This window comes from Lepisosteus oculatus, chromosome 4 (assembly GCF_040954835.1).
Source record: "Lepisosteus oculatus isolate fLepOcu1 chromosome 4, fLepOcu1.hap2, whole genome shotgun sequence".
NCBI lineage: Eukaryota > Metazoa > Chordata > Actinopteri > Semionotiformes > Lepisosteidae > Lepisosteus > Lepisosteus oculatus.
In genome coordinates this window covers 58,873,710-58,900,242 of record NC_090699.1, presented here as the reverse complement: position 1 = coordinate 58,900,242, position 26,533 = coordinate 58,873,710, and the positions used below count along the sequence as shown (strand labels likewise).

The 26,533-nt window shown below is 35.8% G+C and overlaps 2 protein-coding genes across 7 annotated transcripts; both read left to right on the top strand.

Annotated features, from left to right (window-relative positions):
• Positions 1 to 85: 85 nt before the first annotated feature.
• On the top strand, positions 86 to 12,796 carry LOC102683799 (protein SSUH2 homolog). Of its 5 annotated transcripts, none has more exons than XM_069189424.1 (14): positions 86 to 845; positions 1,454 to 1,494; positions 1,933 to 2,000; positions 3,594 to 3,695; positions 4,752 to 4,827; positions 5,258 to 5,387; positions 6,029 to 6,089; positions 7,298 to 7,419; positions 8,457 to 8,519; positions 9,030 to 9,112; positions 9,515 to 9,607; positions 10,583 to 10,688; positions 10,787 to 10,894; positions 11,521 to 12,796. In XM_069189424.1, the coding sequence occupies exons 2-14, from the start codon at positions 1,472 to 1,474 to the stop codon at positions 11,659 to 11,661; spliced, it is 1,176 nt and encodes a 391-aa protein (XP_069045525.1). In that variant the 5' UTR covers positions 86 to 845; positions 1,454 to 1,471; the 3' UTR covers positions 11,662 to 12,796. The 5 variants fall into 5 exon arrangements, with proteins under 5 accessions (XP_069045525.1, XP_069045524.1, XP_069045526.1 ...); XM_069189423.1 differs by having other exon boundaries at positions 1,382 to 1,494; XM_069189425.1 differs by lacking the exon at positions 86 to 845 and adding an exon at positions 884 to 980 and having other exon boundaries at positions 1,382 to 1,494.
• A 1,002-nt stretch (positions 12,797 to 13,798) lies between these two features.
• LOC102683587 (protein SSUH2 homolog) lies at positions 13,799 to 26,095 on the top strand. 2 transcript variants are annotated; one of them, XM_015348366.2, is made up of 13 exons: positions 13,799 to 13,970; positions 15,669 to 15,733; positions 16,799 to 16,906; positions 18,079 to 18,151; positions 18,847 to 18,976; positions 19,088 to 19,148; positions 19,517 to 19,633; positions 19,970 to 20,032; positions 20,747 to 20,829; positions 21,176 to 21,268; positions 21,700 to 21,805; positions 23,003 to 23,110; positions 23,870 to 26,095. In XM_015348366.2, exons 2-13 carry the CDS (start codon positions 15,716 to 15,718, stop codon positions 24,008 to 24,010), a joined length of 1,101 nt encoding a protein of 366 aa, XP_015203852.2. In that variant the 5' UTR covers positions 13,799 to 13,970; positions 15,669 to 15,715; the 3' UTR covers positions 24,011 to 26,095. The 2 variants fall into 2 exon arrangements, with proteins under 2 accessions (XP_015203852.2, XP_006631138.3); XM_006631075.3 differs by having other exon boundaries at positions 19,512 to 19,633.
• The last annotated feature ends 438 nt before the right edge of the window (positions 26,096 to 26,533 follow it).

Sequence of the window (26,533 nt, the reverse complement as noted above, 5' to 3'; positions counted from 1 at the left end):
TAAAACAAAACCAGAATGGCGATATCTTTAAGACTTAAACTCGAATATATTATTAATTGTATCCTAGTTATTAAAAATCAGTTGGATTTTTGGGTTAATGGTTTTCACTCTTATTGTTTTGCTACTGTTCACTCTCCACAATATTGTTATCTTCCAGGACCTGTCACAATGAAAGTGCTGCAGGTTTAATAAAAATTATTTAGAGTCGGAGTTTACTACATAACTGGTTGCTAAGGGATTCTTTATTGACAAACCGGGTTTCATTGTTTTATTAAACTATAGGCATTATTAGTGAAACTGTTGTAAATTAGTTTGAAAACATTTTGCCCTTTATTATTTTGGCTTGCTTGTCATTAAAGGTTGTAGCCTAAGGAGACGTGCATTAACAGCAGGCAAAAATTCAAACACGTTTGTCAGTCATGCCCTAAATAATACAACTAGATTAATAGATCAGATGAGCCTCATTTACTGCAAGGCAATGTTTTTTTTCGGTAATTGCTACGAAACTCACAATTCCCGATTTCACAGGAAAGACTACAGTATTGTAGTTTTTGTAGTGGGAAGTAGACTTGCCCCTCACAGTTCGCAGTGTTCTTGAGTGGACAAATGCAAGACTTGTATGTTGCGTACATGCCAATAATGAGACCTGTTCAGAGCTATTGTTGCGTACGAACAGGTGGCAGATTGATGCCTGCATAGACCTTTGCGCAAAACCCACAGGACAGGAAATTAAGAGATGGTAATTTCACACATTCTAACTGAACGTTGATGCAGAAAACTTGTGTCAGCACAGCACAGCAGCAGTTAACCAGAAGTTCTCATACAGCTTCCGATCAGTTGAGTGGGTTAGTATCCATTTTATTTTTTTATTTTTTATGTCGTATAGTTCAATAAGTGGAGATGTCAGTACTAGAAAATGTATCAAGGTGTATCATTGTGTAACAGGCTAAGAGCATCTTTACTAAAGGGAAATTAAAAGTGTAAGTGAAAGTGCAAATGGAAATTTAAAAGAAAAATCCCAGCTCCTAATTGTCTCTCCCTCTCTTTAGAAATCAGCAGATACTTTCTTTTTTTCAGACATGAAAATGTATCTATCATTTGGTAATTTCTTTTATTTATGGGTACTGTTATGGGCAGTACACTTTAACAACTTCTATGAAATTCCTTTCGGCAAATTATTTCTAAAAATTAAATGAAAAGGAGAAAGATTACAGGTAGGGTAGATAATGTATAAGTGCAAAGGCAGAATCCATATTAGTTGTCATAACGACTGATTAAACATATACACTATCTTATTGTTAATCATGATCTATATGAAGTTTATGTGGTCAAGTTTATTTTCTGAGTAAATATTGTTTATCTTTGTTTCATGTTATTTCAGCCAACTTAACTATAACAGTTAACTTCTATAACAGGAAGTCGGGAGAAATCATTAACACAAGCTCTTTAACAGGAACTGATTCAGGCAGAGATGGATAAGAAGCCATTTTTAAGGTAAGTTTCAAATATTTGTTTTAAGACATGCAGAGGTATTTAAATTTCTTAAGAAATCCTGAGGTCATTACCAATGAAATTTCAAAAATGTGAAGAGGTAGGAAAAGCAAATACATTTTTGTTTTTCAAAAATAATTGAATAGATAGTGCATTGTGATACTATCCCTTGATTTGTCATAAGCATACAGCTCATGCCCAGGTAAATTCCAAATATCAGTTTAAAAATGGCTCTCTTGACAAAAAAAACTTAGTTAAATGCTGTATTTCTGACATAACCTGGATCGGTTTTGAGAGGACATTCATCAAAAAACGGCTAGGGTTGTTATGTCAGAGCATCATATAGTGGCATGATAATGGCAGATTATACACTGCCAGCTACACCCTAAATGCATATGGTGTTACTAGACCACTCAGCTCACAACCCTTTATTTTCTTCAGTGCTCCAGTTTCCTCCTATGGGACCATTCATCCAGGACCATATGTACCTCCAGTTTCAGGAACTCCAGGTAACAGAATGCTGGCAAAAAATTTGACATAAGGAACCACAACAGTTTCACTGGTGTTGCCTTATGCTGTCAGTTGTCAGTTTTATTGCAGTAGCTCAACAGAAAGTTTTTGCATTCTCTTCACATTTCCACAGACCTGAAGCTAATCACATGGTCTGTCTCCAGTAGTTGTAGTGCTCCATGTTAGACTGAACACTATTTTTTCTTCTATTATTAAGAATAATAAAAAAAGATACTTTTAAGTAAGTATGCAGTTGCCACATTTTAACTGCCCCGTCACATTCCCTGTCTCATCTCACTTGTTCATAGTCTTTCTGGAATTATACACAACTAAGCTGGATAACATCTGATACAACATTTTTACACCTATTGAACAGCTTTTCTGAGTATTTGGCTTTACCGGTTTTCCTCTTTTCGGCTTTCAACATGCCTTAGTGAGTTGGTATGACATCATCCACTTTAATCTGACCTTTGCCCCTTGGAGCATAACATATTTGCTCCAATATGTTAGGAGGGTGAGGGTGATCTCAATTTATTAATTTATTATTTTCACTAGGCAAACTTTGACTTGGGTTTAAATCTAGCTCTTCTCTGCTTTTTGGCTGAAACCAAAATCACTTTCCCTTCATTCTTATCCACCTTCTTTCATTTCGTTTGTGGCAGATGTTCAAGACCTAAAATCTGGAACTGAGACAAAAAGAGAACATTTAAGTTAAAAAGCTAATGCTGAAGCAGATTTTAACAAACTAAAACTGGTGAAAACATGTGATATGCTGTACTGCACACTTGGTAGAGTTTTGTTGTGTAAACATCTTTGCTATTCCACCATAAAATTGGGAAAAAATATTTTGCATTTTAGTTCCTTTATGGTGGAGTTCTAAAAATGGGGCAATGTAGGAAATTTCAGTTAGAGTAGGAGGAGCTCAGTACGTAGGCAGGTTTATTTTGTAATAACTGTATCATTTTCAAGCAACAACAACCAACATTGCAGGAATCCTAGAGAAAAGGTAATAAATGTCAAAGTTTTACTGTTTCTTTGAAACTTGAAACCATTATTATTTTATAATGTAATGTAATGTAATAATGTAATAATAATAATAATGTTTTTACAGTTCACCCTTGGCTGTAATAGGATAGTTTGACTTATAGTCTTATTAGTTGTTCTTTTTAAGGCTTTGGAAAAAATACAAGTATGAAGGTAAATGTTACATATTTAAATCAACATTCATGGGAAATAAACCCTATATATACTGTATATGGCAATTCAGTAGCAGCTCTTATTATAATAGATAATATGCTGTGGAAAATTAGGAAAAAATATTCAAAGACACCACACCCAGAATTTCTGTATGTTTCAGGAACAAGAACTATCTTTTATAAAAAGTATTTATAATGAGCTATGAAAATTTTGCAACACTCCTTAATACATCTTAAGAATACTTCTTAATAAATGTCAATACAGAGCACTTTGTATCACAAATTAATAGGGCCCATGTAACATTGCGTGCTAACTAGCGACAAAATTATGTTGAGGTCTGTTAAAATAGCTTTCAAGATGGTGGCTGTTTCATTAACTGCATCCTTTCCCCATAGGCATGGTTACCCCACAGGCGCCAAATTTCGAAGGAGCAGTTGCTCCACCTGCGATGTTTGATAGTGTTCCTGGCTATGAAGGAACTGGAATAGGAAGTGGTGGTAAGTTCAGTGGAATTAAGTGATGTATCAAAATAAGACTCGTCAAGTAGGAGCAATTAACCAATACCAAGGGCAGAACATGTGCAGAATATGACCATGACAGTTTGTGGAGGCTTTTTACGTGTGTTTTGTAGGACATAATGTTTGTGCTTTATATCAATCTGATATCATACCTGGAAACCTGGAAAAGTAAGCTGTATTTATGGTTTCTCACTTCAGCCAGCGTAGTGATGACTGTACATTTCAGACATCTCCTGTTAAGATTCATAACGGGATTCTAATTATTATTTGCTGCCAGACATTTTTGATAGCTTCCACAGAACAGAGGCTTATTAAATGTAGATTAAATAACCCTATTTGAAAAATGCTTGCATAACTATGTGTGTGAGTTGTTAATGCAGAATTAAATTTTTATTGAGACTGACTGTTGATACTGTATGAGGGAATATGCTAAAAGCACAGCATGAACTACTGCATGAATACAAATTAGGAACGCACTGAGCCTGAAGAGGTGTTTATGTTGACACAATATTCACATCTTGTAGACATTGTGCATTTTTTACTATTCTTTTTTTACAAAAAGTTAAAATATGAAAACCAAAAGACATTTGCATAATCATTAGAGCTAATAAAACATTAAATTAAGTTGCTTAAAGTTGTTTTTAGCCTGCAGAGAAGAATAGTATATGATACAAAAGTTTTTGCCCGTTTAAGTTTTATCCTTTAAGGTATTAATTTATTGTTCTTATACAGTACACCCTACTATGTAGCTTTGTTCCAGTTTATCTCTTCTTTTTAGTCATCTAAAATTAGTACTCACTAATTCAGAAAACATTCTACCAAGTATACTGTAATTGAAAAATTCAAGGATATATCAACATGCCAGAACTGACTGTTTTGTCACATAAACTGGAGATTCTTCATGATGTTCTCGAAAAGAGTTTGATTTTTCAAGCAAATTATTTATGTTAAGAATGTTAATTGCTTGGTGCAATTGCATTCTGTGTACTATGCTAAAATTTCTCAAAACACTGTTTTTCTGTTTATTATAAACAGGTAAATTTCTTCCTCCACCCAACCCTGGGCCTATTAACCCTGGAACAGAACCTCCACCATCTCAGAAAGAGTGGAAGTAAGCTCTGTTTATCAGTAGTTTGTTTTCTTTGCCTAATCTGTTTCTGCTTGTTCTGTTAAAAACAAAATGAAATGTCTTTCGTAATGTTCTGTCGTGATTCACTAGTGGGTGCTTGTGTTCTTGACGAATTGAACATATACTGATAAGATTCATATACTGTACATTTGTTCAATAACAGCCAACTGCATCAAAAAATTAATTAGAATTGGCACATATTTTACATCACTCGAACTGGGATTTTGAGTTGGAATCAAATTGAAAAAGAATTTAGACTCTTACCCTAACTATTGTATGTAATGGTATTAAAAGATGCATAATGTATTCTGTTCTGAAAGACATCATTAACCCACAATAGAGTTAAAAATAAGATGTAAGCCAAATGACTGGTGAAGAAATGTCAAAGTGAATAATTCTACCATTTTTATAGCATTCCATCAATCTCTGAAGAGACTGCTCGCTCTGCATTTGTGTCATACGCTTCCAGTAAGTGCTGTTACAGCTCAACTCCAGCAAAGCAAGCGGTATTCAGCAGTCTTGAAGCACACAACACATACAGAGTAAGTGCCAAGACTTCAACCTAGGCCTCTTTTCTGGAACTCATAATAAAACACATGCATGCTAACTCAGGAGATTGGATTGAAGTGGAAAATTGCTTACACAAGCATACCAATTCTTCAGTCTTTTGCCTGGTAAAATAAAGAGATAGGTGACTACATTGTTAAATGCTATTCAGAACTCTTTGTGTGAAATATATCTTAGCTTTTTTTAAATATTGCCCAATGCAAGCTAACTTTGTGGCAAGGAGTCCACAGTCTAGGATGAAGAGCTCATAATTTGAAAACCTGCTTTCACTCAACAAACTCCTTAATATTGCCCTTACTATATCAAAAAAAAAATAGTTCACATTAAAGCAACAATATATGAGTTTACTATTTGCTGAGTGTCTAAAGTTACAAAAATCTAGGTAAATTATTAGGCTAAATGGTTAATGGATAATATTAGACAGTAACAGGAGTCTGAATAGCAGAGAATTTATGTCAAATATTTAGGTAATGTGTATATACATACATATACATGTATGCATAGTTGTACGGAAAGAAATTGAAAACTCTTTAGGCAAATATGAAAGCCTTAAGCGCTGTCACAGTCTTTCAGATGTCTTTACAGATCATTATAGGTGTCTTTCCTTCTTCCATAGTATCGCTTAGAAACCTTCACTGAATCCAGGTCAACGGAATGGGCCCATGAACCATACCATGGTAACGCTTACAGACTTGCATAGATCCTGTTTATAAAATAAAAAATCTGTTTATACATTATAATATTCTATTTAAAAAATGAACCTGTCACCTTTTTCAATCTAGCATGTTTCTAAAGTAACCCAGGTAAGTTTGCAACAAAGGGTAAGGACAGTATTTTCTACGTCTGGAACAAAGTCATATTAAAACATTACAGCCTGTTTACTGGGACACTGAGTCTACCTTTCCTTCATTGTTATGGGCGGTGGTGAAACAGCATGATAAGGACCAAAACCGCTTTAAGGAATAAATGAACATCTGCAATGTTCATTAGGTTCTTTTAGCTAACCATGAGAGAAAGTCTCAGATTAATTTTTCTCATTCAACTTATAGCTGTTACTTTTTATATTGCTTTAGGAGGAAATTATGAGCCACTTAACAGATGAGTCATACATTTCTTTCACTATGCTAACGTTATAATGACAGTGCACAGGCACATATCTTAAAGCTTTACATGACAAATTATAAAAATTTGTAGGTGGAAAATGTGATTCTCATAGCTGAGATATGTCTTTCATCTGCGTCTGACATATTGATTACAGCCTGGTGAAAATGGAGAATGGTCTTTCTGTTGTCTTGTCCAAACAAGAGTTGGATTGTTATTTTGTCTTAATACCTCTGATACTAAAGAATAATATTTTGCATGAAAACATTTATGCAATAGAAAAGTTTGCATTAATGAATTAAATAAATTTCCCATCTGATCATAACATTACAACTGCTTCCTGTATGACTGCATCCTAAACAAGATTTTCCGGACATCGTGGTGATGCAAGTAAAATGAAAATTATGCCAAACGAGTTTGAAAAATAAATTAAGAAGTCAGCTTCTGAAGTTTTCAGCATCAGTTTAAACAAGAGACCCATTAAAATCAGTTTGTGATTTTAATTTTCCTATGATCAGCTTCTGCATACGAATATAGCTCATCCTGTGCCATGATCTGGGTGATCTCAGCTTGCCAACCTAGTTAAGAACATGTAGAGGTTAATTCCACACTGAAAAGTAGAAAGATATCATTACATTTTTCTATATTGTTCTACCTTTCAGTGTGGAATTAAGCTCTACCCTTTGCATTGCATATTTCACACTAAAACATATGTCTCCCCAGTGTGACATTTAAATAAAACGGAACCTTTATATAGTCTTAGTCCTACTTTTGTCTCTCTCAGGCCAGCCTGTAGATGCCTATACTCAGCCTGCTCCTGGACCATGGGATATTCCAGTACAGGCCCCTGCTCTGTTTACTGATAGCAGTTATCAGGTCAAAGTCCCATACACCTCCTCTGTCAAGGTATGTTCATACTGGGAGGAATCTGCACAATTTCCCAGCTTAATTTCACACCAAGAGGATGGCCACAACCCCTGTGGCACCACAGGGCTTATTGTTTACTTTTACTTCAGACAATAAAGCCTTCATTGAGAAATTCTGTGTAACGAAACTAATTTAAATGTCATTGACATTCATTTTTGGGAGAGGCACATTTACAGTATTATAAGAACAAAATTCATGTGATACAGCCAAATGTAGACTTTCAGAATGATACTGTAGATGAACACATTGGATGAGTTAGAATTTGAAGGATAATAGGTGTAGGAATACATTTTTAATTCTGGTCTTAATGCTGTTGCAATATAATTTATTAAATCTAGGGATGAAATAAAATATAACCAGAAAAAATACTGCCATATACAGTAATTACATGTATATTCAATATTATTAATTAGTCCATACATTACATTGCTGTTTAACAATTTAATTATTTGATAATTAAAATCATTTTTAATAATTAATAATTTGACAATTCTATAAGATTTCTGTTGAATAATTTAAGCAGGTCCAACCTGAGCTCCAAGCATATAGCTTTTTTAACGCAAGTATATTGAACAAAATGCCCAGCGGCTCATAAAACCTTACAAATAAGAGGAAGCCATTCATTGTCATAAATCACTTCCACACTAAAAAAGTTTTGTAATACAATTGGCTGCTTATCTCCATGCAGTATTCATATGCAATTAATGACCTTATAAATGTGAAATAATTACCATTTGGTATTTCCTTAACTGTAATACACAAACAATATGTGTTTTTTCTCTGTTCTGCATCACCGTGCGTTACTTAACTGAAAAGAATCCAGCGTTTAATAAGTCATCGGCACTAGACCTGGGTTTTTCTTCTAACAAGCTGACTAAGAAAAGTTTCTCTTTAGTTAGTGATTTGATATCTGCTTGCCATCTTTTTAAAAGTGCTCATTCATTCAGTTGAATATTCTGTATTTACAGAACATTAAACACAGGAGGTTCCAGTTGTGTGTTTTTTTTATTTTTTAGGGATGTCACGCCTGCATAGAAATGGGTAGAGTTCCATGTAAACAGTGTGCTGGAGCTGGAAATGTAAGAACATTCTTTCTGTTTCTGCATTTTCCCTGTACTAGTGTGGGATATGTAATCGATATCTCAAAACTATCATTTTAAACTGGTTGCATATTACAGCTAGTTCTTAATATAAAAGAACCTGATGTTCATCCAGATTATTAACCATCTGTTTTGGGTAAATGTGTGTGACAGTGGCACACCACTGCTTTCAGGTAATAGTGCGTACAAGGTTTTTTATAAGTATATTTTAAGACTGTGAGTAGAGTATTTAACAGGTAACGTGATCTTTGTGAAAACTGGGGATTAACAGTTTGGATACATGAAGGAACATTATGTGAATAATAAATGCAAATTAAGTGTTTAGTGCCAAGTGCAAACATGTTACTGAATTTTAGTCTCCAAGGTAGTAGGATATAATATAGGGATTGATACCATTTTCATTAATGGTGTAAATTGAGAAATGTGTTAAAGTATAAGACTAAAGTCAACCGTTTACAGTCTGTCCTGCTGTCCATGGTTTCCTAACAGAAACAGTGCTGGGTGTGTCATGGCTCAGGGTGTCGTCTTGGGGGAAATATGTGCTCCCAGTGCAATGGCAGGGGATATGAGGAGTAAGTACTGCACAGAATTGAGATGCTTCTATTTTTCACCAACTTTATTTAATCTATGAGGTTATGTTCCTTTTAGTGCTGTAGTTTGGAGAAGTGGTTTGTTTAAAAAAAACATTACATGTCAAAGAGCTTTATTTAAGAGTGCCATTATCTGCTGCTCTTCTGCAGGAAACTGAAAAACTGGAAGCTCGGTGTAAAATAGAAAACTGTCCCTTCAGTTTCTTTAAGCACTGCCACTTATGAAAGAAATACAGTACTTCTTTTTCATTTTCATTCATACTGTGAGTCTCTGTTCTCCGCTGGAAATATGCAGTTTCAAATCAGTATCAAGACCTGACATTGGCCTCGAGTTAGGGGAAGTCTGCACAAATATACCGTACTAATCTTCCACTTTCTCTGAAGCTGCACGTTTTGTGGAGGCCAAGGAACAGAACCATGCAACATTTGCTCAGGAAGTCGGCAGCTCCTGGTCTACATTAAACTCACAGTAAAATGGTACATTTTTGACGTATTTAACCACTGGGACCTTTGTGTGCATGTATTGGTTTATTGATTAACACCAATCCCTTATTAGCGATAATATCTTAAGCCAATTGTGTGAAGCTGAATTGCAAATGCCTCCCCTCTCCTAAACCCAAACAGCAGTGTCTTTTCAGGAAGGGATTTTAATACTGGTTTTAAATTGAAATTTACCAATTGTCCCTTTGTTTGAGATTATCAGTTTTGCAAAGAGTTTCTCTGCAAAGATATAATGCTAAGTTTATAAATTAATGGGGTACCTTGCAAATCTGTGGAGTTGTGGTAGCTCAGACAAGGTGTCTAGCTCCTGACCGGAAGGTCCCGGGTTCAATCCCAGGTAGGGGCAAGTGATGTAGCTTGCTCTAATTCCTTCTGGAGGGCTCCCAGGTCCACTCAGCCTGCTTTCCAAATGAGTACCGGGAGTTAATCCTTCTGGGGGTCATAGGCTGGCCGGAGCGTGATGCTGACCACATCACCTCTACCTTCAGTGTCAGATGGTTGAGAACAATGGTGGCCCTTGCCCCCCATGGGCCTTTATGGCCTGAAAAGGGGACCTAACCTACCTGCCTAAATCTTCATCATCCTGTTTATAAGACATACTGTTACCTTTCCCTGAACAATTCTCACCCAATGGTTCACAGCACATAATGTAAATTCTCTCGTTAATTTCACTGTGGCTTATTTAAAGATTGCAACTGAGAATTTTCTCCTAAGTTTTATTGTGGAGCAGTATCAGCACTTTTTTGTAGACATTACTGTAGTGATTCTAATTTTCTAACAAGAAGAATTACAGATTGGGTTTTTGCTTTTCCCTAAATCTGAGAGATTGTTTACAATTGAATCAGAAAACATGAGTCAGCCCTCCCAAAAAAAGTGTTTGAAAAACTGTTCCTGTTTGGTTTCAACTAGTTTCCCTCCAATTAATGCCTTTCATCCTTTGATATTCTTTAGGACAAACAACACTTCAGTTCATATTGGAGTACAGCAGAGTGGGTTTCCAGCAGACTCCTTCAGCAAAGTGTCTGGAAATGTGATCTTTGTGGACTCTCAGTACATGGTAAAGTAAAATGCCCGCTTCTTTTCATTAGCACTTTCTTCTGATTTGAAAACTTCACTATGGGCCATTTAAAAAAAAAATGCTTACCTCCCTTGTAGGTGTATCCTGTGACAGGTTTCCCAGACCCGTCTATTTGTCAGGCGTCTCAGTCATTAGTGAGAGAACACCAAACGCAATACTCCACATCATCTCGCGTTCTTCAACAGGTATGCGCTGTAGAACACTTTGTAAATGTATGGTAACTGCTGTCAGCAGCCTGGATTACTGCCATATATTCTTAAACTGAAAAGCAACTCATTCTGACAAAGTTTTAATCATACATTTTCGTCTTTACAGTCTTAACATTACATGTCTTGTAAAAATATCGTCTTAAAATCACAAGCATTTCACCTGTAGCTATTAATTTCTTGTATCATATAACTGACGTTATCATAAAAATAAATATTTTTTGAGGTATAAAATCTGTTATTTTACATTCTAAAAGAGCATTCACAATCAAAATTGATTTTCTGAACTGTTTGGGTTCATATGAAGGTAAAAGAAGACACCTCTATCCAGCAAATCACAAATTCACTAAATATAACACTAAGACGGAAAGGAATAATTTTAAGTAGTGTTGGAATGGACTTGCGAAAAAAGATCACTACATCTGAAAATATGTGCCTTCCTCAAGTCAATTTAAATAATTTTGGATGAGGTACTCTGAAATGGACACATACAGCAAGAATTAATAATTGAGATTAAACTAAATAATTACTTAAACTCATTTTTTGCTCCCCATTGAGAGCTCATTGTTAATATATTTATTCTGGATGATTTTTTCTTGTTTCAGCGACAGACCATTGACCTGATTCCTGTCACTAAAGTGAATTACACATGGGATGGAAAAGCCTACAGTTACTTTGTCTATGGCGTGGAGAATAAAGTCAAAACAGATGACTACCCAGCCAAGTGCTGCTGCACAGTAATGTAGCCCAGTTCTAGCCTACACAGTGTATTCAGACGTGGGATAAAGTTAGCATTATTTGAGGTCTGCTGTTATACTGTGGGTGAATGAAACCAAATATAAAAATAATATAGATGAACAGCATCTGATCATATTTGAGCATTGCTTCGTACAGTATTGGATGTGTAGTTCACATAAAGAAAAATGTGAAATATACAGTACGTACATTTTTTACATTATACCATGTGACACAAATGCTTTAATGTAGCAGCTACTGTATAACATCTGAATGTTATCTGTATGTACTGACTCAGCCTCATGCAAGTCTGCAAGAAATGGAACTTTCAACATCCCTTGGTAATTGTGTGTAAGATAGAATTGAGCTTCACTATTGTACGGTACAGCCCATAATATGGAGTGGAATATTCCTAGGCATACTAGAACAGGATCTGATTTTTAAAAACTTTTTAGCAATACCCAAATGAATTTTAAACACAATTACATCATAGCGGGACAACTGTATTTTAATCAGCTTATCAACTCATAAAACCTCATATCCGAAAAAGCAGTGTGGCCTGTACTTGAGCAAAGCACTGTACTTTGAGAAAAAACAATGAATGAGCAGTATAAATGTACAGACATTTACTGTAGTAGCCTGGAAACTGCAGGGTGTTTGATTAAACTTCCTTTTCCAGATCTTTTTTTATATAGGATTGCATTTAGTTATTTTTAAGTAGTTAATTTTGTTTTGTCAGCTCTGCCTTTCTTATTTTTATGTTGTTATTGTAAAGCGCTAATCCAGGAAATCAAAAACAAAATGTTGTATAAATAATATATTAATAAATGATATAATAAATTATTATTGCAGTGGAATTTATCGGCAGGTAAATAGTTTTGATTTTTTTGTTTTTGTTATGTATTTTGCATTCCATGTGATTCCTGGTATGATATATACAGTGTTATGACAATTAAAGGTCTAGCTTTTGATATCCATGTCTTGATGTACAAATGAGAGACTGAAAATAATATTTTTATTTCTTCCATTTTTGCCTGATTGCTTAGTTTAAACTATCAATCCTGCACATTTTAAACCATGCCTTGCCAACATTTAATTCCTTGTAATTTTACAGTAATTAAAAAAAATGTGATCAAATTCAATAAACGTTTCTCTCGTGTTTTTATTATGTCTGTATAGTTTTGTCTTTAATTTTTATGTTGAAACATTTCAATTTGAACCATGCAGAAAGTGTTCTTAATGCATATTAAACTTTTGTACCTAACCTGGTGAGTCAGAAACATTCCCCACTCCATTTAAATTATTTTGCAGTGTTAAATATTGTTTGTTGGGGTTTATAACCTTTCTCAGTAGAATTACTCAACCTGACAAATACGTACAGTATTTTGCTCAAAAATCAAAACGAACTCTTACCTTAGGCTCTTATCTCTGAATTAATTTGTCACAATTGGTTTACACACTGTTAACACGGCTTATCAATGACGAGAGACCTGATGTTCCAAAGTCAGTAAATTATTTATTAAGGAGCAAAAGTGGTACAAATTCTCACATAGGGTGCGTGGAAATTGACTTCACATCTCTTAAAATCAACGTCATTTAAGGGTATAGTTATAAAAAAACACTTCCCAACATTCATTTCTTTACTTATATGTACTTACAAATGGTATGGAGATCGACCAAACTCATTAATTAATTAAACTATTCAGCAGGTTCTGTAAACTTCCCAAAATTAGGTCGTTTTATAAGTGCACAGGTTGTGGGGTGTGGCTGCAGAAACGAGTCGTCCAAAACAAGAAATAACGTTTAACATGGTAAACAACAACAACAACAACAACAACAACAACAACAACAACAACAACGCTCTTACGTGGTTGATGTAAGAAAATTGTGAATCTGGTGACCTGTGCATCTGTTCTATAATATAATATAATAAAATTGATAGTTGTACTACATAAATTAATAATATACCCCAAGTTTGATTTTATATTTAATTAGTTGTTTTTCTTCAGAAAAAGTTTAGAAAATGAGACGTCCAGCCAGAGAAAGTAACAATATCTTTGCATTTCTTTAGGCTTTTAGTGACAACATTTTCACCAATTTATAATCTGAGATAATTTGCATAAAACTATTGCGCAGTTAGACAGTCTTGGCACTTGTTTTCTATTTCAGGAAAAACTCGATTTCAACAGGCAAAAAGTGAAACAGAAGTAGTGGGTAGGCGTGTAAAGAGTGCAGGAGGTGAACTTTCCTCTTCAGTGCAATAGTAGTGTACGATTGACCAACGATCACCTAAAACAATGGAGAAACAACCTTTGTTAAGGTAATCTTTTTAGTTATTCACTTATTCCTCGTGTTGTTAACTTCCGACACTTCACTGGTTTCGGCGTGCACCGCACTAGGTTCCTGAGACGACAAAGGGTTTCTTAATGTTATTTACGCGCATAAAATAAGACTGATTGGGAAAACGACGTTTGATTAATTTGCTCCGTTGAAAATGAAATAATGTTGAGGGTTATTGAGCTGTCGGCGTATCTTTCCAAAGCGCATAGATAAATCTTAAAACGAAACAAAACATAAGCCTTGAGTTCAACCCTGTCTTATCGGGTACTGAAAATTACGCCAGTAGAAAACTTTATGAACTCTGAATCTGGTAAGAAGGGAAGATAACCAGGAAGCAATAACTTTAGACGGCAGAATCGAGGTGGACGATGGTGCCAGTTAAGTTCTTCTGTCTAAGGCCCGGATGAGTATAATGGGCCACTACAAAAATTAATCATAGCCACAAGGTGCATACTCGGCAAATTTTTATTTTCGTGATTGAAAAATAAAACTGCGTTTTTGAGCTTCACCACAAAGTAATAAAATGTTTGTGTGTGTGTTTTTAATCTTGAGTCATTGTAGCTAAATCGTTATTCTACGAATGTTGAGTATCTCGCTAATCATCCTCGAAACCTCTTTAAACTGCTGTTTGGATGCATCAAATAATAAAACAAATTATTTGACAGTCGAATTACAGGATATTCAGCACGGGTACATTCTACATACTGTAGCTTCTCTGCCTGTAAATATTTATCAGGGATTTGTACTTAAAAAAGAAACATTTCCCGTTTAACATTTTATTCAGACATTTACGGGACGAAAACCGAAATAATTTGCATTGTGTAACTCACTGACTTGTGTGGTTTCCCTTCCTTTTGAGAAGTTGCTAAATACAGTAGGTGGTTGTGGCATTATGGAAAAGAAGTGATTTGCTTTTGCCTGCATGCTGAAATAAACGTACTAGGCTTTGCGGAAGCTTAACATACTTCACTTTTACACGCATGCATAGCTTTACATACCCTTGTAAATTAACTTGGTATTTGGTATTATACCAGGAGCCCTAGCTGTGAATGTCTATGGGTCTTGGGAGGAATCAGATTAAATAAGTAATGAGGAACTGGCAACGGTTAACCTTCTCCTATACTAAAGGGAAAACAATATTGGCTTATAAACATGTAAAAGATGTAGATCCTTACAGATAAACTGATATTTTGGCCAGCTTTCAGGCAATTATATAGTTGATTGATTGTGAGCTTGTAATATGCTTTTGGTTCTTTAATGTTATGTTTTGATTCCAGTTTCTTTGTTATAAAATAATAACATTCAAACCTTGTGATTCAAACATTGACTCTGACACACCATTGCCGCAGCTAAACTGTGACCAGTCCCATATCAAGATTATTAGCGTGTTCTAACAGGTGTTTCTTCCTATGTTGATCTTACCACACCTAAAACATTTGTATGTGCCATGACAGTTTAGTTTGCACTTCAGTAAACATACAACATGAACAAGGTATAGTCTTTCTTATTAATTGATGTGATGCGTGTGAAGTTGTGTTTTTAACTTTGGCAAAGTAAATTTTGATCTTCATTTATATGCAGTGTATATTAATATGAACAGCTGTTCAGCAGATGCTTTTATTTAAAATTAAATGCAAAGGGTGGAAATAATGTAAATATTCATGTTTCTTTTTCTCAGTGACCAAGGGGAAGTACCAAAATATACATTCCCAGGCCAGCAGCACCATGATGCCCAAAATGCAGGTACAGTCTGGTCATTACTAACTGCTGTAATGTTTTGCTAATTTTTAATGTTGCTGGTTCGAACATGGGCCTGGGAGTCCTCAAGTGGAGGCGCACAACAGACAGAGCCGGGCACGGGGTGGGTCTTAGATGGCCAAATTGTAATACTGACACCTGCAAATTTCTGGGCTCCTGCAAACTTGCAGTGACATCATGAATTGTTCTTCCTGTTTGTACTGACCTTCCTGTCAGATGTGGTCTTGAAGTCAGATGGTGATTCCAAATTGGTTAGACATACTGTATGATATAGAATATTTTCAGATTCCAAATGTTTAAAAAAAGATTCTACATGATAGTCAAATTTGAATGAGCACCCTTGACTAGAGTGAAGAAGTCCAATAACACATGTGTCAATGCAGGTCTTGGATGGTGCATGCTTGTAAGCCAAAAGTTACTTCAGTGTTGTGTCAAAGGCATAATGTCTGTGAGCTTTTTTTAAAAATGTTTTATTTCTAATTTCCAGAATGCTCTAAAACCTAGACCACTAAATCTCATTAGGTATGTTCTAATTTACGGCCAGTCAACCCAAAAGGCCCACTTTGTTAGTCCCAAAACCAGATTGCTTTAGAAATGTGATGGAAAAACGTATTTTGTGTTTTGTGTGTATGTGAGTACATGGACAGCTTAAGAATTATCCATCCATTTTCTAACTGCATTAGCCAGTGCACTGGGTTGAAGTGTCTCCAGAGCCGGTCCCACCATTTAATAGGTACAAGGCAGGGTACACCCTGAATGGATGGATGGGACACAAGTCCATCGCAAGGCCTGACAGACACAAACATGCACACACTGCCTAGGGCCGAGTTTCCCAGAAACCACTCAACCTACCAGTATGTCTTAGAACTGTGGAAGGAAATTGGAGCACCCAAAGGAAACCCATGCAAAAGTGGGGAGAATGTATAAATGTTGCACAGGTAGTATCCCAAGTCTACAATTAAACCCAGGAACTCAGAGCTAGAAGGCAGCAATGCTTACCACTGTGCCAGAGTGCCATAGGAGTTGTCAGCTGTGTTCTAATGTCATTAGGAGCTAATGCAGGACCAGGCCAGCCAGAGGCTGTTAGACCATCAGCCCCGCCTTCAGCAACAATGGATACTGTTCCAGGATATGAAGGAATTGGAGCAGGAGGGGGTGGTAAGTGCACTGCCAATCCTACTGTTTTCTCAGTGGGCCTTCACCTTTAAAATTGTTTACAGATTAACATGTAGTCTCTTTTCATTCTGCTGGTTGGTTGTGAATTAGGAAACTGAATAGTCCCCATTAAAAGATACTGTATGTATAAGAGATATTTGTAACTAACTTAGCAAGAACATTTACTTTAAAGAAGTATTATATTTTCTTTATGTTCTTAAGGTATGAAAGAAATGAAACACTGTGGTTCCCCCTCAGAAATTTCACAAACCCTTTGAAGAACTGGAACAAGCTCTGATCACTGTATTATGTTCATGTGTGCAAAAATATATTTTGCCTAAGATGGGAATAAGAAAGCAATAAAAGGGATGTGCTTTACAAATATCACTGACATTGAATAAAAAATAAGTGCAAAGTTCATGTATGAGTTCGTCTTAAAGAGAACTAAATCATTTAAATTTATATATTTAAAAGGGCATTCTAGTTTAATGCCTTTTAATGTTTAGTGATGGTAAAAACAACCTTACTAATTACCATTTGCTACAGCAATATTAAAATAAAGTATGGTGATCTCAAGATGACTGTGTCTGACTATTTTCCATATGAGATGCAGTGTAGTATATACAGTACACCACACTGTATATATATATAATAGATATATTTCTGTGAAACAGAAACTGGAATCCTGTTGGTTCTTCCATTAAGTCTTAGTTGCCCGTTATCCTATCACAGTGTTCTACCTGTATGAGAGCTGTGATGCACAGTGTGCTGTGTTATCCTTGAATGTCAGATGTCTCACTGCAGTTAAAACATTGGCTCAGTGGCTATTCCAATTTTAAAATAGGTGGACATTTCCAAGAAAGGCTACAGATAAAAACAGCTGTATACTGTCAGTCCTCTGTATGGTCTCTAAAGGTGACCAGTCTGATAAAATATACAGATACCAGAACTACAAAAGATTTTTAGGCTGACATTTTATTAAACACTTGATTACACCCACAGACTTCCTTACCAGCATAGAAATTCCATGCATCTTTTCTGTTGTGAAAAGGCTGTAGCAAATCATCTGTTTTCTGAATTTGTATTTTTTAAAGTATTTTGCTTTGCACTTCTGGAGAGCGTTGTATAGGAACCCTCTTAACTCCTTTCTGTGTTTTTTTTTTCCTTGTGAAAAGACCTTCCCCCACCATACCCTGGGGACGTGCCAGTTCAAATGCCAACTCCCCAGCCTCTTGAAGCACCCTGGCAGTAAGACTTTTCACTGGCTAGAGTTCATGAAATGGGTTCAGAAATTGTGCTGTACAGTAGGTCTCCTGTAGGTGTACACATTATTCATACTGTGTGTATCCAGGTAGAAGTTATTACTGTACACAGACTTGCAAATTATGTTTGGAAATATAGTACAGTAATTAAAGTTTTATTTGTGATAGTATTTTTTTGTTTTAAATACATGTTATTAAATTTTAATATTTTGCAGCTAGAGGTGGCTTGTACATAATTATATGAGAGCATGGTTGGTTTAGGACACTTATAATTTAATATAGGTTATTTTACTTCTTATAGATCAAATTTATGTGGGTTGTTCTTCTGTATAAAGGATAGAGAAAGACCATAAATGACTTATCTACAATATATGAAAACGTTAATGAGTTTAAGGCCTCTTGTGAATGTATTTATCTTGTGACAGTTGCTGTCTGCTCTGACATTGTGGTTTAAGTAAGCATTTAGATAAAGGCTCTAGTGCCTCATATCCTTTATAATATTTTGATTTGTGAAGAAGAGTTATAAAAGTAGAGACTGATGTCAAATAGCTATGGAAAAGAGGCAATTTCTTTTAGGATAGTATTTAAGAGCTTTGGACTGGTTGATGTTCAAGTTTTAAATGGGGCTGCAATGTTTTTTAAACAATATAGGTTGATTCTTCCAATACTTGTTGTTCACAGAATTCCTTCCATCAGTGAAAGTGTTGCTCAGGAAGCCTTCATTAAGTATGCTTCCAGTAAGTGTTGCTATAGCACTAAACCTGCTAAAGAGATGGTGTTTACCGATTTACAGGCTCACAATACCTTTAGGGTAAGTGCAGTATAGCCTTACTATTATTTACTAATGAATAGACAGAGCTTTAGTGCTGGTTCATTTTATACTCATCTGGTTGTAAGTGTCCCTTTCCTCTCTCCTTCACAGTACCGACTCGAGACGTTTACTGAATCCAGATCAACAAACTGGGATAGTGAGCCTTACAATGGTAAGAATTGCCTTTTAGAGCTTCTTAAAGACAAGATCCAACACGGAGGTCTCCAGTTCTGAGATTTTAAATTGTTGACTGAAGAATATCCCCAAAAAACTTCCAATATCAGCTGTAGGATAAGAATCTCATTGACTTATCTACAATATGACAACAGACGGAGGGGGGGCAGATTTCTGTTTATCCAGCTGCATGGAGAAAATGTTCCAGTACAGGAAGTTAAAAAAAAACAATCTAAAGGAAACAAAAACTGATTAAAATCGCATTGCTACAATGTAGTTTACTAGCACAGGCCAAGCTGCCACTGCTGGTCCTGAGAGCTTGGGCAGTTCATTCCGTTTGCCTCACTGGTTCATCTCCCAGGTCAGGTGGCGGATGCTTACTGTGGAGTGGCTCCAAAGCCGTGGGACATTCCTGTTACAACCCCTGCACTCTTTAAGGACAACACAAAAGCTCTGAAAGTGCCCTTCACATCGTCTGTCAAGGTAAATATGTGCTCTTTCTTTCTCCCCTGTATCCTTTCAGTTGCAATTCTGATTCCAGGACACTTCCTGTTCTCGTGCCCTTTGTTTAATCAGATATTTAGCAAATATGTCATCCTTGTTTTTTTGTTTTCTCAGATAAAAACATTCGGACTTGTATAGTAAATAGTTTATTATATCCATTGGTACACTACAAGTCTCTTTATACAAAATGGTTTTGCTTAGCTGAAAGGGTATGTCCATTTCGTGTGAAGTGTATTTCCATAATTTAATTAGATTATCCATGAAGTAATTATCCACTGTTGCATTAAACATGGTGTTTGTTTCTTTTATATATAGGGATGCCATACCTGTCTGGGACTGGGCCTGACTGCCTGCAGACACTGTGTGTCATCTGGATGGGTATGTACAGTAGTGAGACGCCATACATCAACTCATACGGTCCACATTAATAATAATATATTGTATTTTTCATACAAAATATTAACACTGGGGGTCCTAATGTGTTCTTCTTATCTAGAGTAGGAAAATTGTTTATTTGATTGTAAAAACAGTATGATACAGGGGAAATTAATAATAATTCCTAACACTTATACAGCGCTTTTCTGGACACTCCCCTAACAGCGCTTTACAGGTAATGGGGTAATGTGTGCAGCCCCACCTGGATGATGCGACGGCAACCATAGTGCACCAGTACCCTCACCACACACCAGGTCTCAGTGGGGTGGAGAACAGAGTGATGAAGCCAATTCATAGATGGGGATTATTAGGAGGCCATGATTGGTAAAATCCAAAGGGAAAATATTGCCAGGACGCCAGAGTACTACAGCTACTCTTTTGGAGAGACACCCTGGGATTTTTAACGACCACAGAAAGTCGGGACCTCAGTTTTACGTCTCATCTGAAGAGCGGTGCCTTTTTACAGTATAGCGTCCGAGTCACCGTACTGGGGCGTTACAACCCACACACACTGCGCTTTGAGTGGAGTGCCCAGAAAAGCGCTGTATAAGCGCTATATACTGTAATTATTAACAGTGTAGTCCTTCTGATCTCGACTCACGCGGGAGTAGTGATGCAGGTTTTTATTTCCCTGGTTTCTGTGTGTTTGTCTTACAGATTCAGTGCAGTGGGTGTCAAGGTTCAGGGACGCGCTTTTCTTCCGATAGATGCATTACCTGCAGCGGCAGGGGGCGAGTCCGGTGAGACTCAGACTTATGCCCACATAATAGTTTGATTCCCACTTTTTGATCAGTTTTGGCCAGTTTTCACCTCTATTCTGTAAACGCACCAAGCACAAAAAGTGAGCCTGTTTGAGCTTTTTAACTATGGATAAGTAAAACTTTGCTGTGCAATATATGGTATTCTATATTTTAGTTGATTCTAGATTATGTATTTGTTTATTGAAATTGCAAGCTGATAAAAAAAAATCTTAAGGTGAACAAATCTGAGGAGGTTTAAATAAGCAGTTCTGCTTTAGAGAATGAATCTTAGTTTTTAATAATGGACTCTCTATACTTATTATTTATTCTACTTTTTAATTTTTAGGTGCTCATATTGTTCTGGAAGGGGATCACACCAGTGTAAGACTTGCAGTGGAAAAGGGAAGCTTCTGTGCTTTATCAAGCTAACAGTGAAATGGTAAAAGAGTTGTTCTTATAATTTTATTTTTGTGTGTACCAGATTTGACTATCTTCCTTGTCTCAATCTGTTCACAATTTATCTAATCCCAGCATGCCCACTTGCAAAACATTTGTAACTGAGCACTGTCTGTGAAGTCCATCATCTGGCAATTTCTGTCCCATTAACCCAACTTTTGGGATTTTGGGGAAAAAAATGCATTATTAGAATTCTCTAGGAGGCCACCTGATTTATCCAATACAGGATTCTGCAACACAAAACAGTGAATAAACTTCATGGTACACAACCTTTTATCCTCATTTGTAACTTTTGTCATGTTCCAATAGCATTCCACTGTATTATAATGTAAGATGTAAGGGGTGTGTGTTTTCTAATATTAGGAATGAGCATAAGGTTTTGTAAATCATTATTTCCAATTGCCTTTTAACTAGGAAAAACAATGTGAAAGAATATGCAGTGGACACTCGGTCAGGCTTCCCAATGGATCAAATATTCAGTGTTTCTGGAGAAAAAGTCTTCTCTGATACACATCCACTGGTAAGAAAGACACCGTTTTGTTAAATACAGTAATGTTAATTGTCTGCTTGTTTTTCACATTGTTAAAGCTGCTGCACTGGTTCTTTCAAGATACGATTGTACTGTACAAACAAATTAGGTAGAGGGACTGAATAGCATCCTTCTGTTTGTAACCAGTCATGTACTATATGTAACTGTTCTTAGAAATTTAAGTTTTCTGCTCCTGTTCAGATTTTTTTCTTATTTTGCCGAACATAACTGTTTCTGAATCTGAACATACTGTATCTGAAAATGCCACTCAAGCTGGAGATAAGTATGGAAACGAAAAATAATATTCTTTACCTGAATATAATTAAAAATTTTAGATTCCAGAAGATTGGAATCTAAATTTTGCACTGGAGAGCAATGCATTGAAAGTTGTCCTGTTATTCATCATAACTTCAAAAAGTGATTGTTTTTTTTCCAGTCTGATTTTGCAGCTCTTATGTTTCAGCTGAAGTTTGAACATTTGTCATTCGATTGTCATATTTCTTACAAGTGGTCAGTATGCGAGTATATATTCGAATTTAATTTGTAACGTGAATCATCCAATGTCACTTAATGCCCTACTTTATGTGACTTTGCTTTCATGTGCCATTGTGCCAGAATTTCAGCTTTATTGCAGAATGGCTTACTTTTCCTTTGTCTATTGTGATTCTTTCCCTAAGAAAAGTGGAAGTATTCTCTGGTATCAGTTTACAGTGAAGGTTTTGTATTGTATTTCCTTATTAGAGAATAAGGTTAAACTGAAAATTGCACATTAATAATTATTATAATAGTTCTCTATAGAAGGGTTTAAATAATACCCCTATCCTTATGGACAGGGCACTTAGATTTTTAATGATCAAGTAGTTAGGGCCTTGGTTTAACAATTCATCTGAAGGACAGAACCTCCTACAGCACAATGTTCATACTGACTCGGGTTACCTTTTGGAAATTAGATCTATAGTGAATAGTACTATCTACTTCCATTAGTAACGTTTTTTTCCCTTACAACTCTGAATTCTCACCACTGCTCATGCCAGATCTTACTTAGGCTCTGAGATCCTGTGACAATAGAGTCATATTCCTCAGGGATTCATTGGCTTAATCATAATAAAATCAATAAATAATAAAGAAAACAGTGTGAGAGACACAGCTTAGTGTTTTTATTTGCTTCATTCCTCCTTCTTGTTGTAGGTGAGTCCTATCAGGGGTTTTCCCGCGGATAAAATTAACGAGGCCTCAGAAAATTCGGTGAGAGAGCACTTTGCCCAGTTCTCATCATCCTGCCGTATCATGCAACAGGTGAGCCAAGATTGCTGTAAATTCAGCTCAGACCTATAGATAAGTTTTAGATATGATATGGCATTATATTGTTACTCATTAATAGTGAGTCAGTCTTGTGTCATAACCGTAGGACTGTGAAAACTGTGCAGAATTGCATTTTAAACTGAGAACAGGAGGCACTTTTTTATCCAAAGGGTGGTGGGAGCATGTAACAAGCTACCCAGCCATGTTGTTGAAGCGAATACCATGGCTTCTAAAAAACAGCTAGTTGTGACCCTTGTATCAATTAAGTACAAACAGTCAAATGAGCTAAGCGAGCTGAATGTCTTTCTCTCATTTTTAACTGCTCGTGTTCTTTTATTAGACATCTTAGTTAAGCTGATTTTAGATGTTTAAGTTGCATTTAGTTCCAAAAATCAAAATCAAAAAGCATTTACTCCTTTTTTCTGGTCAGATTTGTGTTTTGGACTGAATTTTTGACAAATACTAAAAAGGCTTAAAATAAACTCAACTTCCATGTAGTCTGTGCCTTTCTAAACAAAAACAAATAGAAAGCCTATGTAACAGATTTCGCAAAAATAGTATTGATTTGAAATGTATATGCCCCAAACCTCAGCTTACTTTGTATGAATGGACTTTTCAAAATATTTGCATAAAAATACAAGTATAAATATAAATATTTGCATAAAAATTGTAAGTGCATCTTAGCAATTTGTGGAGTGTTTTTTGTATGATTTCTTTTACCACATTTCTCTTTTATTTTTTTTATCTTTTAAGAGACAAACCATTGAACTGGTTCCCATCACACGTGTCCACTACATCTGGAAAGAAAATGCTAATTTCTTCTTTGTATATGGAAATGAGCATAAGGTCTACACAGATGACTACCCTGCAACATGCTGCTGCACTCTGTTATAAAGATTGGGGGGAAGTTTCACACAACTTGACTGGCACTAATTCTATGCTTTGTTTAGGTAAATTAACATTATGGATGATTAATGCTGATCTAGGTCTGTAAAACACTGAATTTATGATCAAACCACGCAGCAAAGAAGTTGTATTGAGCTGTAATATTGGCTGAATTACTTTTGAATGTAAAGGATATAGATCATTTTGCTTGAATTTGAAATATGTACAGCAGGTGCAACATGTCCTACCAAGTTGTTTTATACAGATGTTGTAATGGGGCTGTAAATCGCCTGTAAGTTCTCAGTTTTTATGAGAACAAATCATTAGTCCACAATATCCATGATATCCATGTCTACATACTGTACATAGGCTTCCAGATACATGCCCTGTGGCAGGATGCCCCATGAAAGGTCTGTAATGACCATGGATTGGCCACTAGAGGCCGCCAAAATCATCTTAAGACTTGTTCATGTAAGTCAAAAGTCTTACCTGTGTGTGCTATCCATCCATCCTTTTTCTGACCACCTTATCCAAAACAAGGTTGCGGGGAGCCAGAGCCTATGCTGGCAAACAACTGGCACAAGGTAGGATACACTCTGGATGGAACGCCAGTCCATCGCAGGGGACATGGAGATACAAACACTCTTAAGCCAGGGCCTGTTTTCCCACAAGTTAACTTACCAGTTTGCCTTTCGACTGTGGGAGGAAACCAGAACACCAGGAGGAAACCCACATGAACATGGGGAGAACATACAAGCTCCACAAAGATAGCATCCCAGGAATTGAACCTAGGGCCTCAGCACTGCAAGGCAAGAATACTAACCACTGTGTGACATTATTAATGATCAAGTAATGGTTTTAATTGTGTGCATTATTTTGTAATTTGATGTTTATCGGGGTGCATCACTGGGGTTTAAGTTAGAGGGGTTGTCTGCTTGCTACCTAGAATATATTTTTTATTACTGAATTATTTGGTTAACTTTGGTTGTTGTTTAATGTGTGAAGGTGTCTTGAGCCCTGCTGCCACAATTAGGGATCTGTTACAGTATGTATATAATGTATGCACATTCAGTAGCATATTATAGGTACATTGACTGGTGGACTTGTTATACTTGTTTTCTTATCTAGTCACATGTTTTTCATGAGATTTTAGGCACTGAACTAGGAAGTCTTTTAGCATCTACATTGAACTTCTCATTTCTGCTTGTGGACACAGTCATTTGTTTCCACTTTGCAGCTGGTAGTGCTATACTCTCACAGAAATCATCTTTAACTATTATTGTTAATATGAAGGTATGAATTCATCCTCAGATTTATTTCCAAATAAGTAAGGGTATATACGTATACGTTCCACCAAGACTCTACAATGTTTTATTAACATAAGAAACTTTAACCTCTCTTAAGGTTTATGCTTGTTTCCACATGATTAAAAGTGGTTCATCTGTTGAAGGAAGTAAGGTATAAGAAAAATGAACATTTTCAGTATGTTAAATGTTTTATTTTCAGGCCCAAATTGTGATTGACATTAACTATGCTGCCTGCCATGAAAAATTCTACAGACACCAGCAGCATTGGTAAACCTTTCACCCATTTTGGGTCTGATTTTAGCTCAGCTTGTTTTCCACAGACCACAGACCAAATCCTTGGAGTGATGCAAAGTAGTTACAGTCTATTTAGAGATACCCCTAGGCACCCTGTGTTCCTTCTCTTTCAAGAAATTGAATGGATCTGAAACTGAATCTTCTAAACTGACTAAAATGAATCACTTGACAGATTTTCTAGCAAGCATTAAAAATTGATTTTGATAAACATTTACTGTGTATTTACATGTAAGACTGATTTCCTGATAAAACAACTTTTTAATTTTTTTTATTTACCCTCAGCATATTAATTTAAGAGAAAAAAAGTAATACTTGGCTTTTCCTAGCTTTCTCTTTTGTTGAACTGGAAGAATGATAGCTATTTTTAGTTACTACGAACAGTGATTAAATGGGTCAGTTTATTTATGGAACATTAATACTTTGGCAGTGTTTCCTGTATGTCACCACTTTTGTTATAAAAATAATACAGCAATAAATCATTTTTCTAATGCTTTTTCGGGGACAATTTTACACTTTATCAATTAATATCACTCTGTTCTATTCATTTCTTGAAATGCTAACAATAGAAAGAATTCTCCACCTTTTCCTCAGAGCCATTTACACCGTTAATAGACAAAGGCTGGGGTTTGGCTTTATTTTTATTTAAACAAATTTAAACCTAGAAACACTATTTATAGACTGAAATAAAAAATACAGATATGAGTTCAGTTGACTATGGCATATGTGTTTGTCAGGCCAAACAGTAAAAGAGACCTTTTCTATTGGTGTAAGTCAGTGTGTTATCCAAAGAATAAATAATTGAACTGGCTTCTATGTATAAAGACACAGGAAAACTCTATTTTAGTTACTATAAGAGAAAAGACTTAATGCTCAAGTGCCCCATTTCACTATATCATGACACAATAAACATAACAATATGGAAATCACATTC

Coding starts and splice junctions, on each gene's coding strand:
- LOC102683587 (XM_006631075.3), top strand. CDS start 13,948: ATGGAGAAACAACCTTTGTTAAG. Junction 13,971..15,668: donor GAGAAACAACCTTTGTTAAG/GTAATCTTTTTA, acceptor TCTTTTTCTCAG/TGACCAAGGGGAAGTACCAA. Junction 18,152..18,846: donor CCTCTTGAAGCACCCTGGCA/GTAAGACTTTTC, acceptor TGTTGTTCACAG/AATTCCTTCCATCAGTGAAA.
- LOC102683799 (XM_069189424.1), top strand. CDS start 1,472: ATGGATAAGAAGCCATTTTTAAG. Junction 8,520..9,029: donor AGTGTGCTGGAGCTGGAAAT/GTAAGAACATTC, acceptor GTTTCCTAACAG/AAACAGTGCTGGGTGTGTCA. Junction 9,113..9,514: donor AATGGCAGGGGATATGAGGA/GTAAGTACTGCA, acceptor CTTTCTCTGAAG/CTGCACGTTTTGTGGAGGCC.